This window comes from Balaenoptera musculus, chromosome 17 (assembly GCF_009873245.2).
Source record: "Balaenoptera musculus isolate JJ_BM4_2016_0621 chromosome 17, mBalMus1.pri.v3, whole genome shotgun sequence".
NCBI lineage: Eukaryota > Metazoa > Chordata > Mammalia > Artiodactyla > Balaenopteridae > Balaenoptera > Balaenoptera musculus.
The window spans coordinates 33,169,492-33,194,389 of record NC_045801.1 but is presented as its reverse complement, the minus strand read 5'-3'; the positions used below and the strand labels follow the sequence as shown (position 1 = coordinate 33,194,389).

At 31.4% G+C, this 24,898-nt stretch overlaps 1 protein-coding gene across 12 annotated transcripts in view; it reads left to right on the top strand.

The window, feature by feature from the left end:
• The window catches only part of RIMS2 (regulating synaptic membrane exocytosis 2), a 589,248-nt gene that overhangs the window by 406,440 nt on the left and 157,910 nt on the right, over positions 1-24,898 (top strand). For 3 of the 12 annotated variants that reach the window (XM_036830452.1, XM_036830443.1, XM_036830448.1), the window contains one exon: positions 15,762-15,794. The exons of the other annotated variants lie outside the window; for them this stretch is intronic. In XM_036830452.1, coding sequence (XP_036686347.1) covers positions 15,762-15,794 — 33 coding nt within the window. The remainder of the gene's footprint in view (positions 1-15,761; positions 15,795-24,898) is intronic. 12 annotated transcript variants of the gene reach the window in all.

Below are 24,898 nucleotides of genomic sequence, written 5' to 3'. Positions count from 1 at the left end.
GGGGTAAAAGGCCAATTACAGTGGATTTGAAAGAGGAGAGAAATGGAGATGGTATACGCACCTTTTAAAGAGTTTGGCTGTAAAGGGAAGAAAGGAAATAGAAATCTAGACTAAGAGGAGAGGTCAGGGGAACAAGAATACATGAAAGATATATGGGAAACTTTATGTTCATTCTCTGACTTCTAAATCGAGATCTGCCAATTTGTTCTATAGAGCCATCTGGCCCCAAGCCATCTGCCTATAGTTTGCCAAGACATTTATCAGTGTTCTGTAGCTTTGCTCCTAGATTTAGAATCAAGACTTAGATTTGGAAGGAACCTTATAAATCTTTTAATAAAACAGCTTTTCTTTACTGATAAAGGAGTAGAATTCTAGAGGACAATTAGCTTTCTTCAGTCCACATAGGAGCAGACCTCTAGTCTTGACTCCCAATCTTGTGCATTTATATACCATGCCTTCTCAGATGAATGGCATTCTCCTTGCATGTGTTTCAACCATTTGTTTTATTTTAGATATTGGTTAACAGTTTAGCTCAATTCAACCGATAGCTGCTATTTTTAGTTTGTTGTACTAGGTAGTCATTGAGGATGCAATGATCAATAAGATATATTTCCTGCTTTGGGGAGCTCCCAAGGGAAAAATAAAACAGTAATAATATAATGATAACAAATGAAACATAGTTGGTAAAATTATTTTATAACATGTCACTTACATAGAGTCTCTTAAGATTGTGATACGTATAGAGCAGGTAAGTTTTGAGGTGTTATGGGCATTTTTTCAGCCCCAAATATTTCTCCCACTACTTGTGATAGTACTTAGTATTCTGATATTCTTTAATGGCTTAATTATTTTAATAATATAAAGCATAGGCTTTCCAGAACACTGAAATGTAAATATTCCTTAGGGACTGGCCCAAGTTATTATTACACACACATTTCATAGGAAGCAAGTTAGAGCCTGTGAATGGAGAAAGTCAGGTGTAGGGAGAGAGATGCTGGAAAATGTGGAAGAGCACTGGGTACCTTGGGAGGGTGATAATGATAAAATCTGCCTTGAACTAGCCCCTGTCTACTCTAAATAACATTCCTTGCTATGTAGATATGCTATAAATTAACTTTCTTAAATAATTTGGTATATTTAAATTGCTTATAACAATACTTGTCACATAATAAGTACTATTATTTCTTGCTATAATTTTGTATTTTCAGCACAGAATCTGAAAACTTTGGATTTAAAGTGAAACTAAACCTGATTATGATCATCACTCTGAACCAATTATTCAATACATATTATTTAGTAGTTTTGAGGAAAATAGTAATTCTTGATCACATAGCTTGCATAAGAAACAGTACAAGGAGGAAAGAAATCAACTGGATTGCAGCATGAATTGTTGCATATTGCCCAACATTTGTACGTTTCAATCCACATGTAAAACTCAACATGCAAATATTTAGCATAAGTCAAAATTGTTTAAACCATTTGGACTTTTCATAATGTTTAGAGAACTCCATTGGAAGTTAATAAATTGCGTCTTAAACTCAGTTCTACTACTGAGCATGTGTTCTCTGGCAAAGTTTTTAATTTCTCTGAACCTCAGTTATCTCTTCTGTATAATAAACTATCCTGTAAGGATTTTTAACAGAAGCTAAGTGTTTTGGAGACGTGGCTAATAAATTGTAAAGTCTCAAATCGTTTTGTTTTTAATTTATTGCTTATGTCATTATTGTTGTTTGTTTGGTTTGGTTTTGGAAACTTAACAGATATAACCTACTATTGTCTGTTAGTGAGCCATTTGCTGTGGGATTATAAACTAAACCCTAATATACTGCCTTCACAAGTCAAGTCCCTGAAGATATACAATGAGATGGAAGGAAAAATATTTTGTTCCTCTGAGTCTCAGTGTATAGTTGCCTACATTATTTCATATATAGATAACCTTATAAATAGGAGAGGAAGGAAGGATGGGAAGAAGAGGGGGGAAAATACAGGTTACAAAGGAACCAAAAATAATAAAATAATTTTGACAGTCTTTATAATGGATGCTTGCTTCTGTAAGCATTCAAGGAATTGGATAGCATTTAGGGTAACAGGGTGTGGACAGGTTTTGTTTTGCTGCCTCTCTGTTTTCTCATGAATGCTTCTAGAGTGAGGAGAATACCAATACCATGTCTTAATTTCCAAATTTGACATCCAAATTTGATATCTAGATAGGAGTGGATTTTATAGTGGCATTGGTAGATATTTCCTAAGTACAGCATTCCCTGCCAACTTAGATAAATGACAATTTGACAAAAATTAAAATGAGAGAGATTCAGGGATACTTTAAAATAGCAAGGAATTTATCATATATTTTATTCAGTTACATCTGTCTTATGGAATAATAACTTGGTGACAATGAACACGATGGATTTGAAAGAGAAGAGACTGAGGACATATGACTATTTAGGTTATTTCAGTAGTCAATTATATGATGGACTCTATCACTTAACTTGTAAACAAGTATTTTCTAATTTCTTTTCCTAATCTTTCCTTTCCTTCTTGGAGGCCATTCCTCCTTACTTTTCTTTTCTTCCCCTTTCGCTCATTTTATTTCTTCTAGACTTCCAGAGCTTCAATTGACTAATCAGATTTAGGAGAGAACCCCTTCCACCTCATACATTTCTGCAAACTTTGGCCAATTTTCAAAACAAGTCATTGTGGCTTCCTAAATACAAACCTAAGGCCATCTTCTGTTTGTTGTTGAAAATATCATAATCTTAGGAAGGTGATATGGTACTACAGAAAGAGCACAGGTTTTGGAACGTTGGCTCAGGGCCTGCCTTTTCTAGGGAACAACTTTGTGACTCTAGGCCCTTAACCCAAGTTAGTTCATCTGAGAAACGGAAATCTTAGCATATCTCTTTTATTCTCAATATGCTATTTTGAGAATCAAATGAGATAACGCATGTGAAATTGTTTGTGAACCAAGATACCTATTTAGTTCTTATCCTTATTAATCAGCTCTTTGTTTTCTTACCTGTAGAAACCACCTGATAGAAGATCCTTTCTGTGTTTTATAGGATCAAGTATGATGCTGTATGTGAAAGCACATTGAAACACATAGTATTATACAAGTATAATCTTTTAATATAGGAATTTGTGCTCTTTAAATTGTTGTCTTGATATAGGATTGGCTACATGGTGTGATGAAAACTAGCTGGAATATAGTTAGTTTGTAGAAATGTGGGTTTTTAAAATATCACTTAACCTCATAGTTAAGTCTTCATGAGTAAATTGTTTCTTCAAATTATCTGATAGTTATTAAATCAATTTTTAAGCTTCCCTATCTACAAATTAAATTCACAACTATTTACTTGATGCAATTATCCCCCTAGAACAAAATGTTTTCTGTACTTGAATGGATTTCTAGTTTGCATCTGAGCAATGTGACATATTCTTTCAAAGTCATACTTATAATTAAATTACATATGCATTTTTCACTTTTACTCTTTGGTAGTAGATGTACAATATCATGGGCTACCACTTTGTACTTAAATTTTAATTTTAAGATCTTTATTATTTAACATTAAGAAGACTATTTTATTTTTTTAATTACCATAAGAGTCCTTTAATAGAAAAGACTATCTTTAAGGTGCTGCATACTTAGAGCTTTTTTGCTATTTTTTCTTTAATGTAACTAAAACACTTTTCAAACAATTTGAGCATTTTCCTGGCGTAAAACTAGTTTGCTTTTTTTTTTTTTTAAATATAGCCAGCTTTTCCTCATTTGCTATTTATTTATTTATTTTTTTTTTAAAGGGAGATGTGATCAAAGACTTTATTTATTTACTTATTTATTTTTGGCTGTGTTGTGTCTTCGTTTCTGTGCGAGGGCTTTCTCTAGTTGCGGCAAGCGGGGGCCACTCTTCATCGCGGTGCGCGGGCCTCTCACTATCGCGGCCTCTCTTCTTGCGGAGCACAGGCTCCAGACGCGCAGGCTCAGTAATTGTGGCTCAGGGGCCCAGTTGCTCTGCGGCATGTGGGATCTTCCCAGACCAGGGCTCGAACCCGTGTCCCCTGCATTGGCAGGCAGATGCTCAACCACTGCGCCACCAGGGAAGCCCACTAGTTTGCTTTTAATTACATTAAATATTTCATTTTAATTATATGACCTATAAACTCCAATAGGGCTAGGTATGAGCTGTCCTTGGCATTGTGTTTTGGGTGAGGAATTAATGAGGTGGTTGTCAGTTCTGTTCTTTTTATGACTTTAATTCTGTTTTAAAATAGACACTTGGGTTTCAACATAGGATTTGATAATAGGCACATTTAGAACTTCTGGAAAATCTTCTAGACTCAGTGTCTTAATTTTACCATCTCTGGTATAGGTTCTCTCCCAGAAAACCTGACTAATCAGTGATAAGAAGCCAGAGCAACTCTAATTTTAGAGCTGGAAATAACCTTAGAAATTTCAAGACCAGCTTTCTTACCTCAAATGTAACAGATTAGAGGCAGAGGGGCTATGACATTTGCCTAAAGTTATGCAGCTAGTTAATGGCAGAAATGTTCCTAAAAGCCACCTCAGCCCAGTAATATATCTGTTACCTCCTTCATGTCACTGATAGCCTTGATCTAGGTCTTCTTTCATTGTTATATTGTCTGGTATTCATAAATGGATGGTTATGAGTTTTATGTTGTTGTTGTTACTGCCATGTAATAGATTTTCTTAAACTAAAATGTTTGTCAATTCAGAGAAAGTGTTTAAAAATTAACCCTATTATATGTTAAGGTATTTTCCTCCACACTTCAGAAAATGCTTTCTACCGGTACATAGAAAGACTGAACCATTTTCAAAACAAGCCATTTCTACTTCTATACACTCAATTTTACTTCAGAAGGTAGCGTGTCCTTCTTTTTTGGAACATCACAAACTTTATCAAATGGTGATAGGTGAAACAACTTTTTAAATGACAAATGTATAGGATTTTAGAAAATTTTATTTTAGGAACAACCCTTTATTGCTTGTGAAATCTTAAATATTATATATTGATAGATAACCAAAAGTGCAGGTTATTCAAAATCAAGAAATACTGTATTATAAATGAGTTTATTATTTTCCTCAACATGGGGAAATTAGTCTGTTGTTTTTGTGTTACTACAGGTTAACTTTGATTAAGGAGCAGATGATTCCTTTGTTCTTTTAGCTAAAGAGGGCTAAACTAGTCTTGGAATTTGCCAGAAGATTTGTATATTCTTTAAAGGTTTTAAGATTTTTCTTTCCACTAGCAGTTGATTCAAATATAGCATCTTTATCCAGATTGTTTACCACTTGGGAAAACTATATTGCATCTTTATCAGATTATTTACCAATTAGGAAATCAGGGGGTCAACTACACACCAAAGTGTAAATTTAACTCTCAAAGCAAGAAGTTTGTTTCCTTGCAGTAACTGATTTATGTTGGAACAGAACAAATGTCCGTTATTAATAACATTTATTTCAGGTCTAGGAACTGGAAAACCCTTACACTTAATGCCGTCATTTCTAGCAGTATAAGTAATCAAAGTGGTGTATCCAAAATCATCCATATTTGATGTTGCAGTATAGCATATTTTTTCATTTTTGATAGTGATTTTTATCTTCCTATTAATGTTTTGCTTAGCTTAATATTATTAAATATTAAAATAGGTTAGTATTTCACTATTTATGGCCAGAGGTGAATAAGTACCAGAGAATTGTTTATGGCATGGTGAAACTTCCTGGGGATTAAAATGTACATAGATAGTAACTGTCTACTTGACTTACTGCTTTAGAAACATGTGATTAAAAAGAAAAGCAAGTGTATACTTAAGTGTTTATGAATGCTACTATGAGATTAAGATCAAATGGTGACCAGTGAATCTTTTGATACATGACCTACAAGAACCTACATGATCTGTACTCCCTCCACTTTCCATTCCATTCCCTCTTTAACCTCGTCTTCTATGACTTTCCCTTTTGTTTACTCTGCTCCAGCCACAGAGACCTTTGTGCTTTCCTAGAAAAATGTCAGACATGCTCCCACCTCAGGACATTTGCATGTGCTGTTCTTCTACCTGTAATTCCCTCCCTAAATAACCATAGGGTAACTCCCTTACTTCCTTAAGTTCTTCACTCAAAACCTTCCTTCTTAATGAGGATTTCCATGACTAGTCTATTAAAATTTTCATCACACCCTGCACATTTTATTTACTTCTTACCTACTTCATGTTTGTCTTCTTAGTACTTATCAATATCTGTCACAAAATATTTTACTCATTTATCTTGTTTATAATTTATTTCTCCCACTAGAATATAAACTTTATGAGAGCATAGGTTTTTGTCTATTTTTTTTTTTTTGCTGTTGTATCCCCAGTGCCTAGACATGCCTAGGTTATAGTAGATGCTGAATATATATTTGTTGAGTGAATGAATATTATATTATGCTACAGATAACTCCAAATGATTTTAGATAAGCCAGGTAACTCATATTCAGTGACACCAAACTGTTACTAATTTTTATTGAAATAATATCCCATAGCACATACATTTTTCTGTTGTTTAATGAAAGTACTAAATACGGTAGTAAAATAAATAGCCATCTTATCTTATTATATATTAAAATGTTACAGATTTTCTCTTAATATATATGAAAAGCTCTGCATTTTAGTTCCATATAAACATTTCATTTCACCACATTAAAATAATATTTAGCAAAATGTTTATTTCTAAAATAAAATTATTTAATGTCAACTTAGAAGAAAACTTTATTTGACAAATTATTTAAATCATCATTTTCTTCATACCTTCAAAAATTCTTTTATTGAAAATAGATTTTAGAATTTCCTGGAAGTAAACTTAAATGCTTTGGATTTTGAAATCTATAAAACAATTTTAAGTGTCACATTTCTATATTTAAAACATTAACTATGTACTACTGAAAGTTTACGGGAGAATTTAGGGGAAAAAAATTAAAAAATAATTAGATCCCTGAAGTAATTTTAGGTTCTTATTACACAAATTATCTAATGTTTCTGACAAACTCTGATTATTTTTTTTGATTTATACTAGAAGTTACATGGGAAGACCAGCAGAAAAAGGTGAATGGTACATTAAGTGATGACAAACCATTGCCGAAAAAGAAACACCAATCTGAGCCAGGTTTGTCAGGATTTGGAAAGCCCCTGAAAGCATGAGGCGATAAGCATTGCATTTCATGCTTTTTAAATATGTGTGTGCTGTTGTACCTCATTTTTCTCACTTTGGTGTGAACTTTAGACTGTGTAGAGTCTGTTTAGATTAGAGTGGTGAAAACTTTATTTCAAGATTTGTTTAGAAAACTAATTACACATATTTTGGGGAAAATAATTATTTTATTATTAAGATTATTTCTTTAGGAAAAAAATGACTCACTTAAGCACAAATGACAGCTTAACTTACATATTTGGTTATTTTGATCCAAATTAAACTACCCTCATGAGAGGTGCTTACATCCCTAAAAAAGTACTATAGAAAGCTCAATATATTTTTTTTTAAAGTTTGTCTTCATAGGCTATTCCTTATTTTAAATTGCAAATGCTATCGAGATATTTTACCAATTGGTAATGATTTATTTACAAATTCTGGAGCTAAAAATATTACAACAAAACCAAGATGGAATGATAGCATAGTATTCTAATTCAATAAAGAGCCTCTTCAAACCATTAATTCTACCAATAAATTGAAATGAAGTGATTTTATTTTCTCTCTCTTTCTTCTCTTTTTTGGGGAGATAAGATTAATTAAGCAGAGGACAAAAACTTGAACCAGGAGTAAAAGGAAGAGAAGCAAAATGCAGAGATAACCAATCAACTGAATAATCAGTACTACTTTTAATCAGTAATTGGATAAGAGTACAATGAAAATTTCATTCATTCTAAAATTTCATTCATTCTAAAATTTTAGAATACAGATGGATTTTTTTATAACACTATCATCATTAAATGGCTGAGTCTGTAGTAACAGGGTTAATGTATTTTTATGTGGTAACTTGGTTCATGTTAAATCTCTGAAACATATAGTTTAAAATATGTCAATATATAAATTAAACTGATTTATTAACAAGTATTCATTGCTATCCTGTCATATGCCAGGCATTATGGTAGGCACTGAGTTACTGCGGTAGACAAGAACGATGCCGCAATTGCCCTCATAGAGCTTACATTCTGGCAAAAATATGTAAGTTAAAAATAATTATAACTAAAGATTTAGTTATTATAATTGTGATAGTGCTATTAAGGAGAATAGGATGTTTTGAGCAAAAGTATTATGTTACATAAGTCTGGAGAGCAAGGAAAAATGCCATAGTGCAAATGGCTTAATCTGTGAATTCTCTTTTAGTGAAACAGTTACATACTGAAAATAAAAAAATAAACTGGAATTCACATTGCAAATTTAAATATATTCATGCAATTGTAAGAAAAATATCTTACATGTTTTTTCAAATCTTCAATTAAGAATCACTTATTTGGAAAATAATAATTAGCTTAATATATTTCAGAGGATTTTAAAAAGTAAACAAAGTATAAAATGGGTTTTATGTTATGATTTATACAACAAAAACTATTACTCTCAAAGTGTCTCCTTGCTGTGTTGTGTGATGTAGGTTATCCTCGGTCATAAATTATTATTTATTTGTCTTGTTTGCCATCATCTCTGATTACATGAATATGTTTGTGGCCATATATATCTATGGTAAATAAATTACATTGACTATTAAAATCATGAAAGAATGCAATATTTGGCTAAACATATTTTTAAATCTCACAAAATTTTTTTAAATTTTCTTTAGATATTATTAATTTGTGTATTCTCATATATTGCATGTATTTTTTTATCACTTAAGCCTTCTAACTGAGTATAAGCTATGTGTGCAGTAGAGGAAAATTAATGTAATTAGAGTGCCTTAATGTCATGGTTTAAATTGCTTATAGATTTTCAATCTTGGCAGTTGTGCATTTTCCTATATACTGGGAAATTCCTGGAAATTCAAATCCTAAATGTTGTGAGTAAGTATGCAATATGCTAAGGCCGTATGCTGTGTTAAATTTTAGTGTTCATAAATATTTTTATTTGTTTGTTTCTAAAAGCGAGGTAGGATATGTTGAGAATATTTTTAATTATTGAAACTTTGGAGTGATAGAATGGGAGGAAAATAGTGGGATATCAGGTGGGGCTAATTGCATTTCAATAACATGTTTATGAGCCTGGGTTTTACAGAAGACATGTTTGGATTCATTCTTTGTTTTATATTTAGATACATCTACCATATTAATAATTTAGTAATTGTAATCAGGGTTTAATACATAATTTTTATTCACTAAAATCTAAGAGATCATCTTCCATTAATAGTCAAGGATTCTTCATCAGATGATTATTGTAGTAAACTTGTGGCATTAGAAAAAGTTTGTAAAGACTAGAACCCAAACCCAAGATGCAAAGTTAGCTATGTATCAATAGCATATATCGTTATCTTTTTCTTTTGCTGTTTTATGAAAATCTATGCAAGAACAATACCTGGGAATTTTGCCAGTTTAAGGATGTATACTAACAATTAAAACATCACTTGAAATTTTTATTTTAAATATAAGACTATGGAACTGGAGGACTAAATGGCATTATATAGACTAGAAAATGGGTTAACAAATACTTAGATGAACTTTAAGTAATATGCATTACTATCTGCTTCTTTTAAGAAAAATACATCTCTGAACTAGGCTGTCCTGAGAGAATTATGAGCAAAATGGGTGATTTTTTTTTTTCTGTATTTCTAACTTAACTGACAGCAATGTAGATGAAAATCGCTGGGAAAGATAATGATGTTTATCATATTAGTATTTTTGATGTGATCATAAAATATAAGAATTCTACAAATGATTTTAAAACCCAGATTTTATGGCCGATGTTCAGAGTAAATCACTAAATGTTTTCCTCATTTAGAATGTGGATTAGATTTTGTTTAGGCCGTAAATTTAACAAAACATTCTTAATGCAAATCAAGGACATATGAGCATGGAAAATCTGTTGTTTATTTTCTCAATGAGCAATCTGATTCTAGATGAGAATACTATGGCCTACGGTAATGCAGTGTTATTAAACATTGAAAACAAAGTTTAATCTGTTAAATTTATTATTTTTGTTTTGTGAGTTTATCTGTTCTTCTAGTAACTAGGACAGTATCTGGGAAAAGAGCATATTTTTACATAAAATATTTTATCTCATATTTTACTTAAACTCAAAAGTAGTGTGGTGAGAAAGCTAACTTCAGTTAGACTAAATGAATGTTTTAGAACTGATACAGATTCTCAGTTTCTCCAAAATAAGAAAGTCTTGGACTTAAATAGTTCAGAATCTGCTTTGAGATGTAATTATAAATGATTTCTGATATGTTTGATGATTACTTGATACTATTCATAAAAAGATTGCCCACCTTGATTTGTCATTTTCTAAGTAGAAGGTATGCTATACGTAGGAAAATCTAGAATTGACTTAGCTACTTTTTCTCTAATTATCCTGAATCATGACAATGCTACTTACCTTGCTGTATCTTATCTGGAAAATAAATCCTTGTGTTTTTCTGGAAAAGTGAGGGCAATGAAACACTTTGTTGGGTTACTGTATGATTATACAGTATTTTGGAAATTGAAAATATTCAAAGTAACAAGTTGTGTTTTACTACTTGCTTTTGTGTGCATAAGCCCCTTGTTTTAGCATTGTTATGATATAATGTATTAACCTTTAATTTTTTCCAACCTGGACATTTCCATATTGTATTCTTTATGGATTTGTAACTATGGTGAAGGTAGGGATTTTCTTTTACTTAGCTCAACCTTTGGAATTATGCTTTATAAAATTTATCATCAGGAAAATTAAATATTCAAAGGTGTATTTTGTGGGTGAATTTTATATTTAAATTTTTTCTTGACTATTTTGGTGTTATGAACTTTTGCTTCCTTTCATTATTGAATAATTTGACATGTTTTTAAAGTAGAAGCAATTTATTTCAGTCTAAATCAATATTCTAATTTAGTCTTCTAATTAGATGCTAGTCTAATTCATCTAATCTGGTAAAAATAATCGAGGTTGTGTTCTTGGTCAATATTAGCAGGTTGGTAATTTCTGATTATTTCTGGATTGTTGTAGAATGGATGTACTTTATTTTTGGCAGAAGAAAGTGACGTAAAACAAGCTAAGTAAATATCTTATAGAACACAAATCAACTGACGGAATTTTGGAATTAAGTACTACTAATACCCTCAGATGTAAATACAGCATTGTTTGTTAACAAGGATGTTCTCCTGGAATAAAGTGAGATTTCATGATTTATGAATTTAGTTGCTCATTTAAAGTTAGTTCAGTTTCCTCTAAACATACAGATAAGTTTATAAGGCCAAGCCTGTACTTAAGTGACTTTCTTTTTTATGATATAGCATCCTATAGTTTGAAAATCAATTATTTTAAACACCCTCAATAAATACTCTAAGTGTGTTTTTCTTCTGCATTTAAAATTGCATTACATGTCAGTCTCTAAGGATAGAATCAGAAAAAAAAAAACTGGCACAGCTAGAACTAGGAAACAAAACATTTAAAAAAGAAACATTTTTGTTAGTTTTAAAAATAGCTTAATATTTTAAAAGATTGTACTTTGCTCATTTCAATAGGTAGGTAGATGCTTTTGTAAATATTCAATAATTTTATGGTTGTTGGCAAAATCATGGAAAGTAATAATTAGTTTAGAAAATAAATTCAAATAACTTTGAGGAATTTTTCAACAAGACTTTTGTCACAGTGGAGAAGTTTTAGTTTGAAATCTGTAAACTTTGGTAAATATTTTGTTTTTATATTCTAGGTCTGTCCTGATCTTTGTATCACTGAGACGCCTACTAAGTAGACGCTTTTTTAGGCTTTATTTTGAAAGGTATCTTGCCTTCCCTCAAAGGAAACATTCTAAGGCTCCTATGACCTTTAAAAAGCCCTCATAATTATGATTAACTTTTAATTACGTGCAAGTTCTAATGTACACTTAAAGTCTTGAGGCTTCTGTTTCATTGTCTGGAATCTTTCTAAGAGAATACTTCCTTCTATACAATATATATTGATATTTACTCAAGTACAATTAAATCTGATAATAGAACCAGTATTATGTCTGTTGTTAGTCAACAGATTTTCAAATAGATATCATATACCCTTGTTAAAAACTGCATTTATGCATAAACAGGCCTCATGTCTATGCCTTTTTAAATTAAGTTGATTACAGATTATTATTTCTGTTTGAACTTGAGATGTGTTCATTTAAAATATAATGGTAGTTAATACACTATATTAGCAAGGAAAATTTTGGTTTGCACAAAATTTTACATAAAAGCTGATATTATATTCATCCTCATAAACTTACTTTTACACCATATAACTTAATGAAAATGAGTATTTTATTATATATCTGTTTATCTTCAGTAGATTTTTATAACTTTAAGGACCAATACAGACAGGTTTATTGTGTGTGTGTGTGTGTGTATATATATATATATATATATATATATATATAATTACTACTTTGCTTGATTAAGGACCATTCTTTTTATAGTTTGCACATTGATGGTACTTTAAATTTAAAAATATTTTGCCAAAATAATTACCATAAATGATATTTATGAGTTATTCATTATATTTTATTAATGTCTTTCAGTGTAGTATATGAAAATATTTTATTTCTCTTTTGTTAGCTCACGTGATGTAATGAACCTCCCCCAAATACTGTACACTCTTATTACAAAGTTTTTATATTTTCTAAATCTGAAACTAAGATCCAGCCACAGTTGTGACAGTAATAGACACCTAAGAGAGGGTATACTTTTACTATCTTTAATCACTCTAACTGGTTATTGGTTAAATGAAGTGTTGGAAAGATTTCTCATTAGAACTGCCATTAACAGCACTGAAAGTAGAATGTTTGACTGTGGCAAAGTAACGATTAAAGGAAAATTAGGGAGATAGGAAGAGTGAAGGGGGTACTCTTACCTCCTTCAAGGTTCACTGAAGTCTGCAATTCATTACAATAATATATATGAAATAAGTTTTTATAGTTTATTGTCATTTAAATAAGACCTAGCTATTTAAAGGATATAGTTTCTCTTTTTAAATGTGGCTGGTTTAATACAAATAGTATATATTAAAAACTGTCACCACGAAGAAGAAAAGAAAGTCAAAAAAATTTTTAATATATTTGGTATAATTGAAAGTTATACATTGAAATTTTATGATTTAAATTAGTATTCTATCTGCTAATTAAAGTTAAGTGATTTTTATGTAAGATTAATTATGATCTATTTATTAATGGATCATATTCACATAAGTGATGGAAAAATGATTTAATGGGCACTTTAAGTTAACAGTGAGATCCTGGTCAAAATCTTTCATTTTCATCCTTTTCTAAAATATAAATTTTGTATTATTTTCTAAAAACAATTAAATTGTTGGTGCTAAGTTACATATTCCTCACAAGAGTAAAAAGTATTGGTGAATTACTTGCATAGTTGTACCATGTACCTCTTTTTAAAAACGTTCTAATTAATACTATGTAATAAAATGTCCAGTTCAGGTATCAACATAAAAAGATTTTTTTCCCTTACTAGACTTTTTATTTCACATGTTTTTATTGGGTCGTATAGCATCTAGTAGAAAGAAATTTGACCTGGTAATCAGGAGACCTCTGTTCTATTTCTGGTTCTGCCATTGAACTTGTTTTATGACCTTGGGTAAGTCACTTGAACTCTATGTGCTTCAGTTATTCTCTATAATAAATTAATAAATGGGTTGGAAAGAAATTTGAATGTTTTGAATCCATATAACATGAAAAATATTGCCTCAGTGCCATTATAAAATAGTCAAGATACAGGAAAATACTAGGTAGTGAAAGGATATTTATGTTGTTTTTGTGTTTTCTGCAAAAAAATAAAATGTTTTCTTAGAGGTAGAATATACTTAAGCAGTTATTTCATCCAATTCATATCAACTTCAATTTAGCATGTGTGGAAACTTCGTTAGTAGTGTGGTAAATATGTATATAGGGAAGTTTTGCCTATAAAAAATAATGCAAAATATGATACAATTCAGCATTAACCTATGATATTAATATATCTCAGATTTTTCTATTTTATCTTCTTTGAGAAATGGGTGGACAGGAGATGCAAAAGAAAATATGACATATAGCATGTTAATGTAGGAGTACATTTCAGGAGGATAATACTTTTCTAGTGGTCGATCCTATTGGCAAAGTCTAGTTTGTAATATAATCATGATGAGATTTACTGTCTAATTTTGAACAGGTCAAAGGTGTGCTCACATAATAATCAAAATGGCATTGTTAAGTTTCAAAATGTGTCATTTTTTTTTCCAGTTCTCTATAATACATACTAGGATTTCTCTTTTCTCTTAGAAAAAAAGTTTTGGATATCTCAGCCCTTCTTTCCTAGTGGAAAATTTTCATTTTCTCACTATCCAGAGAAAGAGATAAACTTGTTATTGGAAAGATTTCTCTCAAGAGTTATCATTTCAATATATCAATATTCCAAATATATTTTGGTATAACATGTTTTTCTATAAATCGCTCAGAAACTATGATACAAGTATTGCAGAAATGAATGTGGTGTTTTGAATTAAGAACTTTGTAATAACTAATTTGAAGCTAAGAAGGTAATTAAAATAGGACATTTTGGTTTTGTGTTATATTGTTTCTCTGTATCAGTCATACTAATACTAACTCATTAATATCTTTTGGAAAAAAGTTTTCTTAGAATGCTCAGTTTAGCAGACATATCCTCCTTAATCACTGTATAAAATGTCTTCTGAACTTCTCCACTACCAATGGGTAAAGAAGTGTTTCCAAAATATGTGCTGTATCTGGTATAGTAGATGTTGGACTTGGATGGGCAAATTTAAATGGAAACATCAATGATCTGTTATGTGGTGTCTGTAAGAATTTTCTGAATAAGTAAGCCTCATAAGGGAATATGATCGAAGAAAATTTGTCTAAATTGAAGATTAACTTGAATCTTTAATATTTAAATAAAGCCATATATTTCAGCTACTCTTTTTTATATGAGTTTTATTATATTTGTTATTCTCTAGAATATTTTTATAATAATATTTTTCTGTACTGAAGTAACTCAATGAATTATTGGCCTATTGGTCATACTTATTTTCATGTATGTACTCATCAATTTAGGAAACTTAAAAGGCATAGAAGTCTGCTCAAGCTATTTTTGTTGCTCTTTTTAAGATGATTCGATTAAGTTCTTTCCTTTCAATGATAAGTAAAAATTCTAAAAGCATTTTCACAGATCTTAAATGGACTCAGTAACATCTTAAACAATATGGTCATACAAGTAATGTTGTTTTTACTAATGGTATCTTTCTTCAGCATCACTGTTCAGGATTGGCTGTCCATAAATAATTGTAAACTTTTGAATCCTCTTTATTTCTACACTAACTTTATTTTTCTGATCCTGCTAACCCATAGTGGCTTAACCAGTTCACCATCAGTTCTTCCATATTTTTTTTCTTTTAATATGGTATGTATATGATTATATCTTCCCTACAACTGTGCACAGGATCTTTTCTCAAAATGATTTGAGGCCCTTTCCTTCAGTGTCACTTTTTACCTTTTGAGTACATCCACTCACATCCATCTCCTTTGTCTATGTCTGTCCATTACACGATGTGATCACAGAAGAAGTGGACTCCACAAGGAGAAGACATGCAGGTCTGTCTCTTCTACTGCTTTTCTTTGTTATTTTTCATTTATCTAACTTGTCTTAGAAATTTTTTACTGTTTTTTACTTATTTTATAATTTTTCATTCTCTTCCTATATTAACAAAATGTTAAATCTGCAGGCATTTTTATTTTAGGTAGTTGTATATTCAACTTTTAACAGCAACTGCTCCAATTAGATGGATAAAAATAAAATGATTAATTTTATGTCATAGGTGTATATGCATTTTTTCCATAACTGGGTAACTAACTCCAGATTCACATATATGTATATTTATATATAGTCAGGTAGATTAAATTGACAAATTAATCATAACTTGTACTTAAATTTATTTTAGGCTTAAAACTTGTTTTCAGCTTTTTAATACATAATTCTAAAAGTATTTTATTTTTATCTTGAGTTCAGCAATGTGCTAGATTATGGAAAATACTAAAGACCTAATACATGCCCTAAACAAGCTGTCAGTATCACAGAGGAGTTAAAATATGTGGGTAACATGCTGTGTTTATGTGCTAATGTGGATGACTCTAACAATATATTCTACAAAGGTATAAAGTCAAATAAAATATGTTTCAAATAGATGGCCAGACAAAGCTTCATGAAAGAAGTAACACTTGGACTAAAACTTGAACATTCATTCAACACATTTATTAAGCACATGCTGTGTGGTACTGTTCTAGGTGCTGGAAATAACAGGACACACAAAATGGCCCCCATCCTCATGGGCTTTTTCTATTGAGAGTTTAACAAGTAAACTCAATAATATTATAGGTGCTATGAGAAATCTATATATACATGATTTATGTATATATAGACTACAATGGAATCACAAAGGATGATGTTATTATTTCCACCTGAGCAGTATGGATATTAGTTCAAGAAAGACTTCACAGAAGCAATGATCCTTGAGTTGAACGTTAAAAACCAGAAATATGTTGGCCTTGTGTGTAGAGAATATGACAGGCAGAGGAAACAATGTGGTAAAATGGCTTCAAGCAAGTTTAGGCAAAAGAAGGCAGGGGAGGGTTTCTGAAGATTGTGTAAGTTATTGAGGTGTGTAAAGCAAGAGAGAGACATGATCAGATATTTGTTTCTAGAAAGACTACTTTGGAAACTAGGTAAAAAATGGAGTGGAGCTATATAAGCAGAAAGATCATTTATAAGGATTTGCATAAATCAGTTAAGAGATCATAATGGGCTGAATCAATAGAGGCAGTTGATACATGAGAAGTTATTTAAAGATGTAGAATCTATAAGACAGTTATCGATTGGATATTACTGATGTAAGGAAAAGGAAGAATAAGATAATCTTGCGTGACTGAAATGTTTGGATATATGGTGGTATATTTTATCTTACAGGGAATATGGGTTGAACAAATATTTAAGTGCAAAATAAAGACTTCAGTTTGGGGATGGGTTAGTTTGAGGTTCCTTTGGAATATTTAAGTGTAAATATCTAATAGCAGTCATTGGATGTATGGGTTTGGAACTCTGGAGAGAAGTCTGGGCTAAATTATTGCAATCACAGTATTCTTTTTAGCATGAAAATGATTCCCTTTTTTGTTTTGTTTCTTTGATTATTCTGAATATTGTTCATTGGTATGTATTTCAAATTTTCACTTCAATTCTTATTATATTTGCTTGGCATCTATACCATATTTTGAGTGCTGTGAGCTTTCATTTGACATTTTGTTCTACTTGCATTATGTTCTAAAAGGTAAAAAGAAGTAACATTCATTGTAGGGGAAGTTTAACATAAGTGTATATGTGTATACATATAAATGCACATATAAACTGTTACTGAAATTTCTCCAAATTTTCAATTATTGATTTACTACCAAACTTCTCGTTACATATTCTATTTATTTTATAGATATTCTCTGTTCTTCATTACATCCTATATTTAATGAACTTAATATTATTAACAAAAGTCTAAGACACAGGTACTCAAGATTGCTCAGTCATGGGGAGTTCCCTGGCGGTCCAGTGGTTAGGACTCTGCTTTTTCACTGCCGAGGATGCGGGTTCCATCCCTGGTCAGAGACCTAAGATCCCGCAAGACACGCGGCATGGCCAAAAAAAAAAAAAAAAAATGTGCAAGACTGCTCAGTCATGAAAACCATAACCCTAGTTCACTGAAATCTTATCAGAAGATGAGAATCACTCAGTTTATAAGGAGGCACATAATGTCAACTCTACGTTCAATACTGTGTTAGGTAGCTTAGATGTTATGAGAGACACAGTAGATTCGAGAAATTTTTTATATAAGTTTAAGCTTAACATTTTATTAAGTAATATTGTGATATTTTAACCAAAAAGTCTCAAATGAAATATGTGTATGTACATATATATATGAAAACATCACATCATATATGAAAGCTACTATTGATAAAGTGTAATACTTAATTCTTTAAAGCCTATAAATACTCAAATATAAGAGAAGAGAGTTAAGAAAGTTCTTGGATCTTGAAATAATAGGAATACCCAAACATGGAATAAACATGGTTTTGAGCATTTCTTCCTTGTGTGGGGTGGTGTGGAGGAAATTGGAAAGATTATTAGAAGTCAGGAGACCTAGTTTTAACCCTAATCTTGCTAGTGAACTGTGATTCCAGACACGTAATTTAATGTCTTCGGGTTTCAGCTGTCTCATATTTAAAATGGGGGTTTAGGATGCATTGTTTTTACATTTTTTATGGAAATAAAATTACATCTGCATTAAGAACTTAATCCTGATTGTAAGATGTTACTGCTAAATTCTCAAAATATTATTCATGCCCTGTCAATACTATGACATTCAATTTTACCTGGGCCAATTGTCCAGTTTAACTCTCTTTCATAAGAATATCTGTGTTGAGGGAAGTATTGTTCTGGTAAGAAACAGTCTGAGAAGCAGTATTAGAGCACAGATTATACAACTAGACTGCCTGGTCAGTCTCACCACTTATTTGCTGTGTGATCCTGAGAAAGTTGCTCTCTCTGCCTCAGATTCCTCACCTGTAAAATGGAGATAATAATATTGGGTTGGCCAAACAGTTCCTTCGGTTTTTAAGTAAAAATAAAAGACACATTTTTCATTTTCACCAAGAACTTTATTGAACAACGTATTCACCATTTCGTTCCACTACCTTCTGCCATTTTTCAGGCAACTTCATAATTCCATCTTCCCAAAACTTTTTATCTTTTTGAGCAAAGAACTGTTACAGGTGCCTTTTATAGTCTTCCAGGGAATTGACATTTTTTCCATTAAGAGAATTTTGTAAAGACCTAAATAAATGGAAATCTGAAGATGCAATGTCTGGTAAATACAGTGGATGAATCAGAACTTCCCAGCCAAGCTGTAACAGTTATTGCCTGGTCATCAAAGAAACATGTGGTCTTGCATTATACTGATGGAAGATTATGCATTTTCTGTTGACTAATTCTGGACAGTGCACAAATCATTTTTTGTGTTTCTGTTGTGCTTTTACCTTTCTTGAAATCATAAAGCATAATATGCGGAAAATGTTGCTTTTTTTCTTCCATCTTCAATATTAAAATGGCTACACAAAAATTCACCAATTTTGAGAAGTTTTTTTAAAATGCACACTGATACGACAGCTGTCACAATAAAATCTAACAAAATTGTTTCGAATGAAGTTAAAGACAACTAAGCGCTACTAGAGCCATCTTATGGAAAAAACCAAACGAACTTTTTGGCCAACTGAATACTGCTACATCAAAGTGCTTTTGTAGTGATGAAATCAGTTAATATTTAATATGTAAAGCACCTAAAAACAGTGTCTGGTACATAGTAAGCACTATACAAGTGAAGCTATTATTTTATTATTGTATAAAACATATTAAAAAACTATTTTTATTTTGAATCCGCTGTATTGAAGCCAATGCATTTTGATGTGTAAGCATCCTTTCCATGATATGATAGAAAGATAAAATTAATTTATTTTGTTTTATGCATTACACATATCTTATACTAGTTTGTGGCTACCAGTTTAGGAGCTAGTTGTCGTACAAACTTGTGCATCAGGACTGCTACACCAGAAATGAACTTTATCACTTCTGAGGCAAGAGAGTTGGATAGAAACAGCAAGAACATTGAACCCATTTAGGTCTGAATTCTAAACCAAGTTTTGTCACCCACTAGGGACGAGACTTTGGGCTGCTTGCTTATACTTCCTATTAAACAAAATGAACTGCAGTGAGATTGAGTTAATTATGTTTAATGAAAGCATAAAAGAGCTTTTCTCTGGAGGGAGAATGCCTTTCTAACAATAAAAGCAGTGAAGGAAATTTAAAAAGAGAGATCTGACTACAGTGTGGCAGGTATAAACTTCAAAATATCAAAATCAGCATAAGCAAGTTAAAAGGCAAACAACTAATTGTGAAACATATTTGCAGCAACTCAGAGTATTAAAAGCCTTAACACTTGAATCACTTTGTTGAACAAATTATATATTCTATAAAACTCTAATAGAAAAATGGGCAAAAGACATATACAGACATTTCACTAAACAAGAAATTCAGTGGTCAGTAAATATATAAAAAATACTTTATTTTTTTCAAAACCATATAGGTGCCTTTTTTTTTTTTAAAGATACTATGTTTTACCTACTTAAAAAAACAGCATTTTAATGCTGGGGAGAGTATAGTAAAATAGTGGCAGCATAATTTAATATTTCTAAAAAGCAATTTTTAAAATATACACCAGGGGCCTTAAAAATATTTGCAGATTCTGATATGGTGGAAATAGAGATTCAGATAAAAATGTATGTACAAGTTTCACTAAAGCATTATTTGTAGCAATAAAAAGGATGCTGCCGTGAATGTTAAGTAATGGAGGAATGGGTAAATAAATTATGATATATATCCAACCATCTAACTAAATAATTTTATTGACATAGAAATGAGAAACAATTATTTCTATATTTTTTGTAATTTGAAAAAAATTGAAACTAGTAATACTTGTAAAGAACTTGTCATGGAGTTTTGTCCATACTAGATAATCAAAAAATGGTAGTTCTTTTTAATTATTACTACTAAAACAAATTATACCAAAGGTTATTTTTTCAGAAAGATATACTTATTTAGCTCTTCACTTATGATTTATGTTTGTTATTAGCAAAATCATGGGTTTTGCAATAGCGTTTTGAATCTAAATTTAATATACCAATAATCTGCATAAACAATGAATGAGTAAGGAGTTCAGATAATATACCCACTTCTAGGATTGTTTAAAAATGGAGAGAAAAATATTTTAATAGAGCTGGGCATTGGACTGTGCTTATTGACCAGTTTGGTTGTCCATCTGTAGCATGAGAAACAAGACAAACTACTTAATTCTAGATATTTTAAAAAAACAAATATGCTTTACTTAAAGGACAGTCAAACAAGTAATGTTTTATCCTCTATTGTCCTATTGAGGAAGCATGAATGTTGATGTAGCAGTAAAGTATGAGATTTGAAGGCCTCTGTGATCTTAGGCATCATAATCTCTCCAAATTCCAGTTTCCTCTTTAGTAAAAGAGAGTTGATAATTTGTGTGTGTGTGTTTGTGTGTGTGTGTGTGTGTGTGTGTATGCATATAGTTTCAATCCTCAGAAGAATAAAAACAAATGACCAGCCAAAATGAAAAAATTTCTATTTCAAGAGTAAGCAAATAAATGCCAAAAAAAGAAAAATAAACAAAAAAACTGTGAGCTACCACTTTTCTCATATAGGATTGAAAGATTGTTTTAAAGATTAGATAAATTTTTCATAAAGTGTGTGGCAGGTAGCCAAAATTATTTTAAATACATATGTCATGAATTGTTCAAACTATTCAAATTCCTTCTCAATGTTTTTTGAACACCAATATATATATTTTCTACTCAGAATTATAGTTAATTCTAGGTTTGCTGTGTAAATAATGATAATTAGTCTTTATTAAGAGCGGAAGAAAAATCCAAAGCAGAGGTTATTAAGATACCTTTATAAAATACACAATCTTCAAGTTTGACTATGCCAGACGCATAATTCTATAGGTATCATAATGGCATATTAAACTATCATATATCACAATTGGCTGAATTAAAAGAGAGGTATTTCTGAAATTCTTATTCCAGTGATATAAAGGTATTTCACAGCCTGAAAATTCATTGTTCAACAAATATCTACTGAATATTTATTATATGTCAGATGTTATTCTAGGTGCTGGGGATATAACAATGACAACAGCAGACAAGGTCTCTCCCATTGTGAAAATTATATTTTTGGGAGGGTTAATGGTCACTAAATTCCATAATTTTAGATAGTTATAAGTGCTATTAAAAGCACTTATGTAACCTAGTGCGACTGGAATGAGGAAGAGGTTATTTTAAATGGAGTAATCCAGGAAGTCTGGACTGAAGAAGTAATATCTGCACTAAACCAGAAGAATAAGAAGAACCCAACTATGTAAAGGAGCCAGGAGATACATATGTAATTAAGATCAATAAACAAAAGGTAAAATAAGGGCATTTAAATTTCAGAAGAGAAGAATTATTTTTGCTGTAAAGTATTTTTCTGAAAAGGCATTTAAATGTCAGTGGCAGATGAGTTTTAAATATTTCAGGCTTCCAGACAGATGAATGAAGAAAGTATAGCTCTGGATGGTAGTTATGGTTAAAATATATTTTTTTGAAATTATTTCAGTTGAAAGGAAAGTGTACATATTGTTAAGCCAAGTTAGTAAGCAAGTTATTTAATAAGTATTAACATATACACAATACTTGCTGAATATTCATAAATCATGGTAAAAGCACATCATGATTGTTTTCAGATCACTTTCTTCCTCTTTGCTTGTTTAAAGGTCTATATTTTAATATCTATAAAAATATTGTAATATAAATGGGTTGGCATGAGCAATAAATAGGTTTAATATAAAAAAGGGTAAGTTGGCACGACTATATTGGAGATAATTGCCAAGGGAATGTAAATTAGGTTATAATTTAACTGAAGAGAAAGATGTGACTTGACAGATGGTAGTTTCTTTTATCAGCCTGCTTGAAGGCTTGAGGAGATGGGGTGTGGGATGTGAGGGTAGGGATGAGGAAGGGAACTAATAATGGGAAAGGCAGAGTTTAATGGAAAATGAAAGACAATAAATAGAAGTATTGCATTAATTATTTACATGATGCAGCTGATGGGAAGAACCTAGTCATAGATTATAAGGTCATGCAGAGTGTGAAGGAAGTTGATAGACCAATTCAAATTAAGGGATGAGAATCAGAAGGAATCTCTAAAAGGAAGATTACAGATTAAAAATGACTGTATCACAGGTTAAGACTGGGCTCATAGGGAAATAAGTTGAAGAAGCATTACCAAAAAAGAAAATTAGCCAAAGAGGAGATGCAGCTGGAAACGAAAAAGGGAAGTTTTAAAAGGGAGAACATTGGGAAGAAAAAAGAATTAAACGAGTTGAGAGTGGTGTGTTGAGAGAGAGAGAGTCATTTCATGACTAAATATTTCAGATTATAAGTTTTGGAGAACAAACCGATGTCAGCCACCTTACAAATTTTCTAATGAGTAAAATTGAAAAAATAATAAGTCCTACCACAAACAGCTGTGCTGATTGAGTAACATAATTATAATGCATGCAAAGCTCTCAACACAATTCTTGGCATGTACAGAGTATTACTATCATTGTTAAGAACTTAATTGTGCCAGAACATTAGTATCAAGTTCTAGAATGCAAGATTTTAACTGTATTTTTAAAAGCGTTGTTACATTTCATTTGCTATGCCTTGATCAAATAAAATTTTAGTCTAAAAACATTATTGAAGAAAAATTAAAAGCTAGATCAAAATCTGATCAGTGGTTATCTGAGCTGGCAGAGAGAGGACTGACAGCAAAGCTACACCAGGGAACGTTTTAGGGTGACAGAAATACTCTGTAGCTTGATTGCAGCGAGGCTGCATGACTATATGTATTTATCAAATGTCATAGACCTTTGTACCTAAGTAGTGTGAATATTAATTTTTGTAAATTATGCCTTAATAAATCTGACTTTAAAAATTATTGAAAATATACAAAGTTAAAATGAATTTTAATATATTACTCAAACAGTACTAAATATATGCTAATAGAAAAACTTACTTAATCTAACACAACTCAAGCAATTAAGAGCCAAGTCCCACCCCAAAACAGAGCATGGTAATGGATAGGGTTGACCTACAGCTTCAGAGAGAAGAGATGACTACAGTGGATGAGCTGGGAAACCAAGAAAGGACTAAAGCTTTGAGTCTAAAGCAGTGGTCAGTTAACCAAGAAAGATCAAGAACAAGCAAGGCAATTAACAAAGAAATAGATTCTGGATACTTTAGACATTTACTGATAACTAAAGGAAGAGGAGACATGAGAAGTAACTTTAACTTGTTTGGGACAAGCTGAGTTTTAGGTACTGATGGGGGATTTTAGGTGCATTTAGGAGATAACCAGAAATGTGAATCTTAGGGTTACAGGAAAGGTGAAGGTAGGAACCCTCATCATTGAAGTGACAGTTGAAGCTGTGGATTTAGACAGAATCACTCAGGGATAGAATAAAACTTTAGGAAATGCATGTATTTGTAAGATGGACTGAGAAAGATGAGCCAACACAATGTCTGGTAAAGAGTGAACTAAGGAGTGGCATTAAAGTGCAGGGCCAAACTGTTGAAGGAGAGAATGTCAAGGATAGTGTCGTAATTATATCAAATGCTGCAGTGAGGGCCAGTAGAATGGTTCTGAGGAATGATCACTGGGTTTGGCAAATATGACATTTGGGGGAACCTTTGAGACATAAGTTTCATAATATCAGACTTAACTACAGTACTCAATGATAACGTTTTTCTTTGAGTAAAGTCACCATGAAATAAGAAGGAACCAGCAGTAACCAGATAACATATTGCACTTGACTCAGTATTGGAGATACCGTAAGAGGCTCTCTACATTTGGGTATTCTAACTTTATAGCACAAATATATAAGGCTCACTTATACAGGCACAAATGCTCACATCATGTAAAAATCCATTGTTTTTATACTAGATACGGTGGGCCCCACTTACCAAACTTGGAATGGTGATGAATAATTGATGACTTG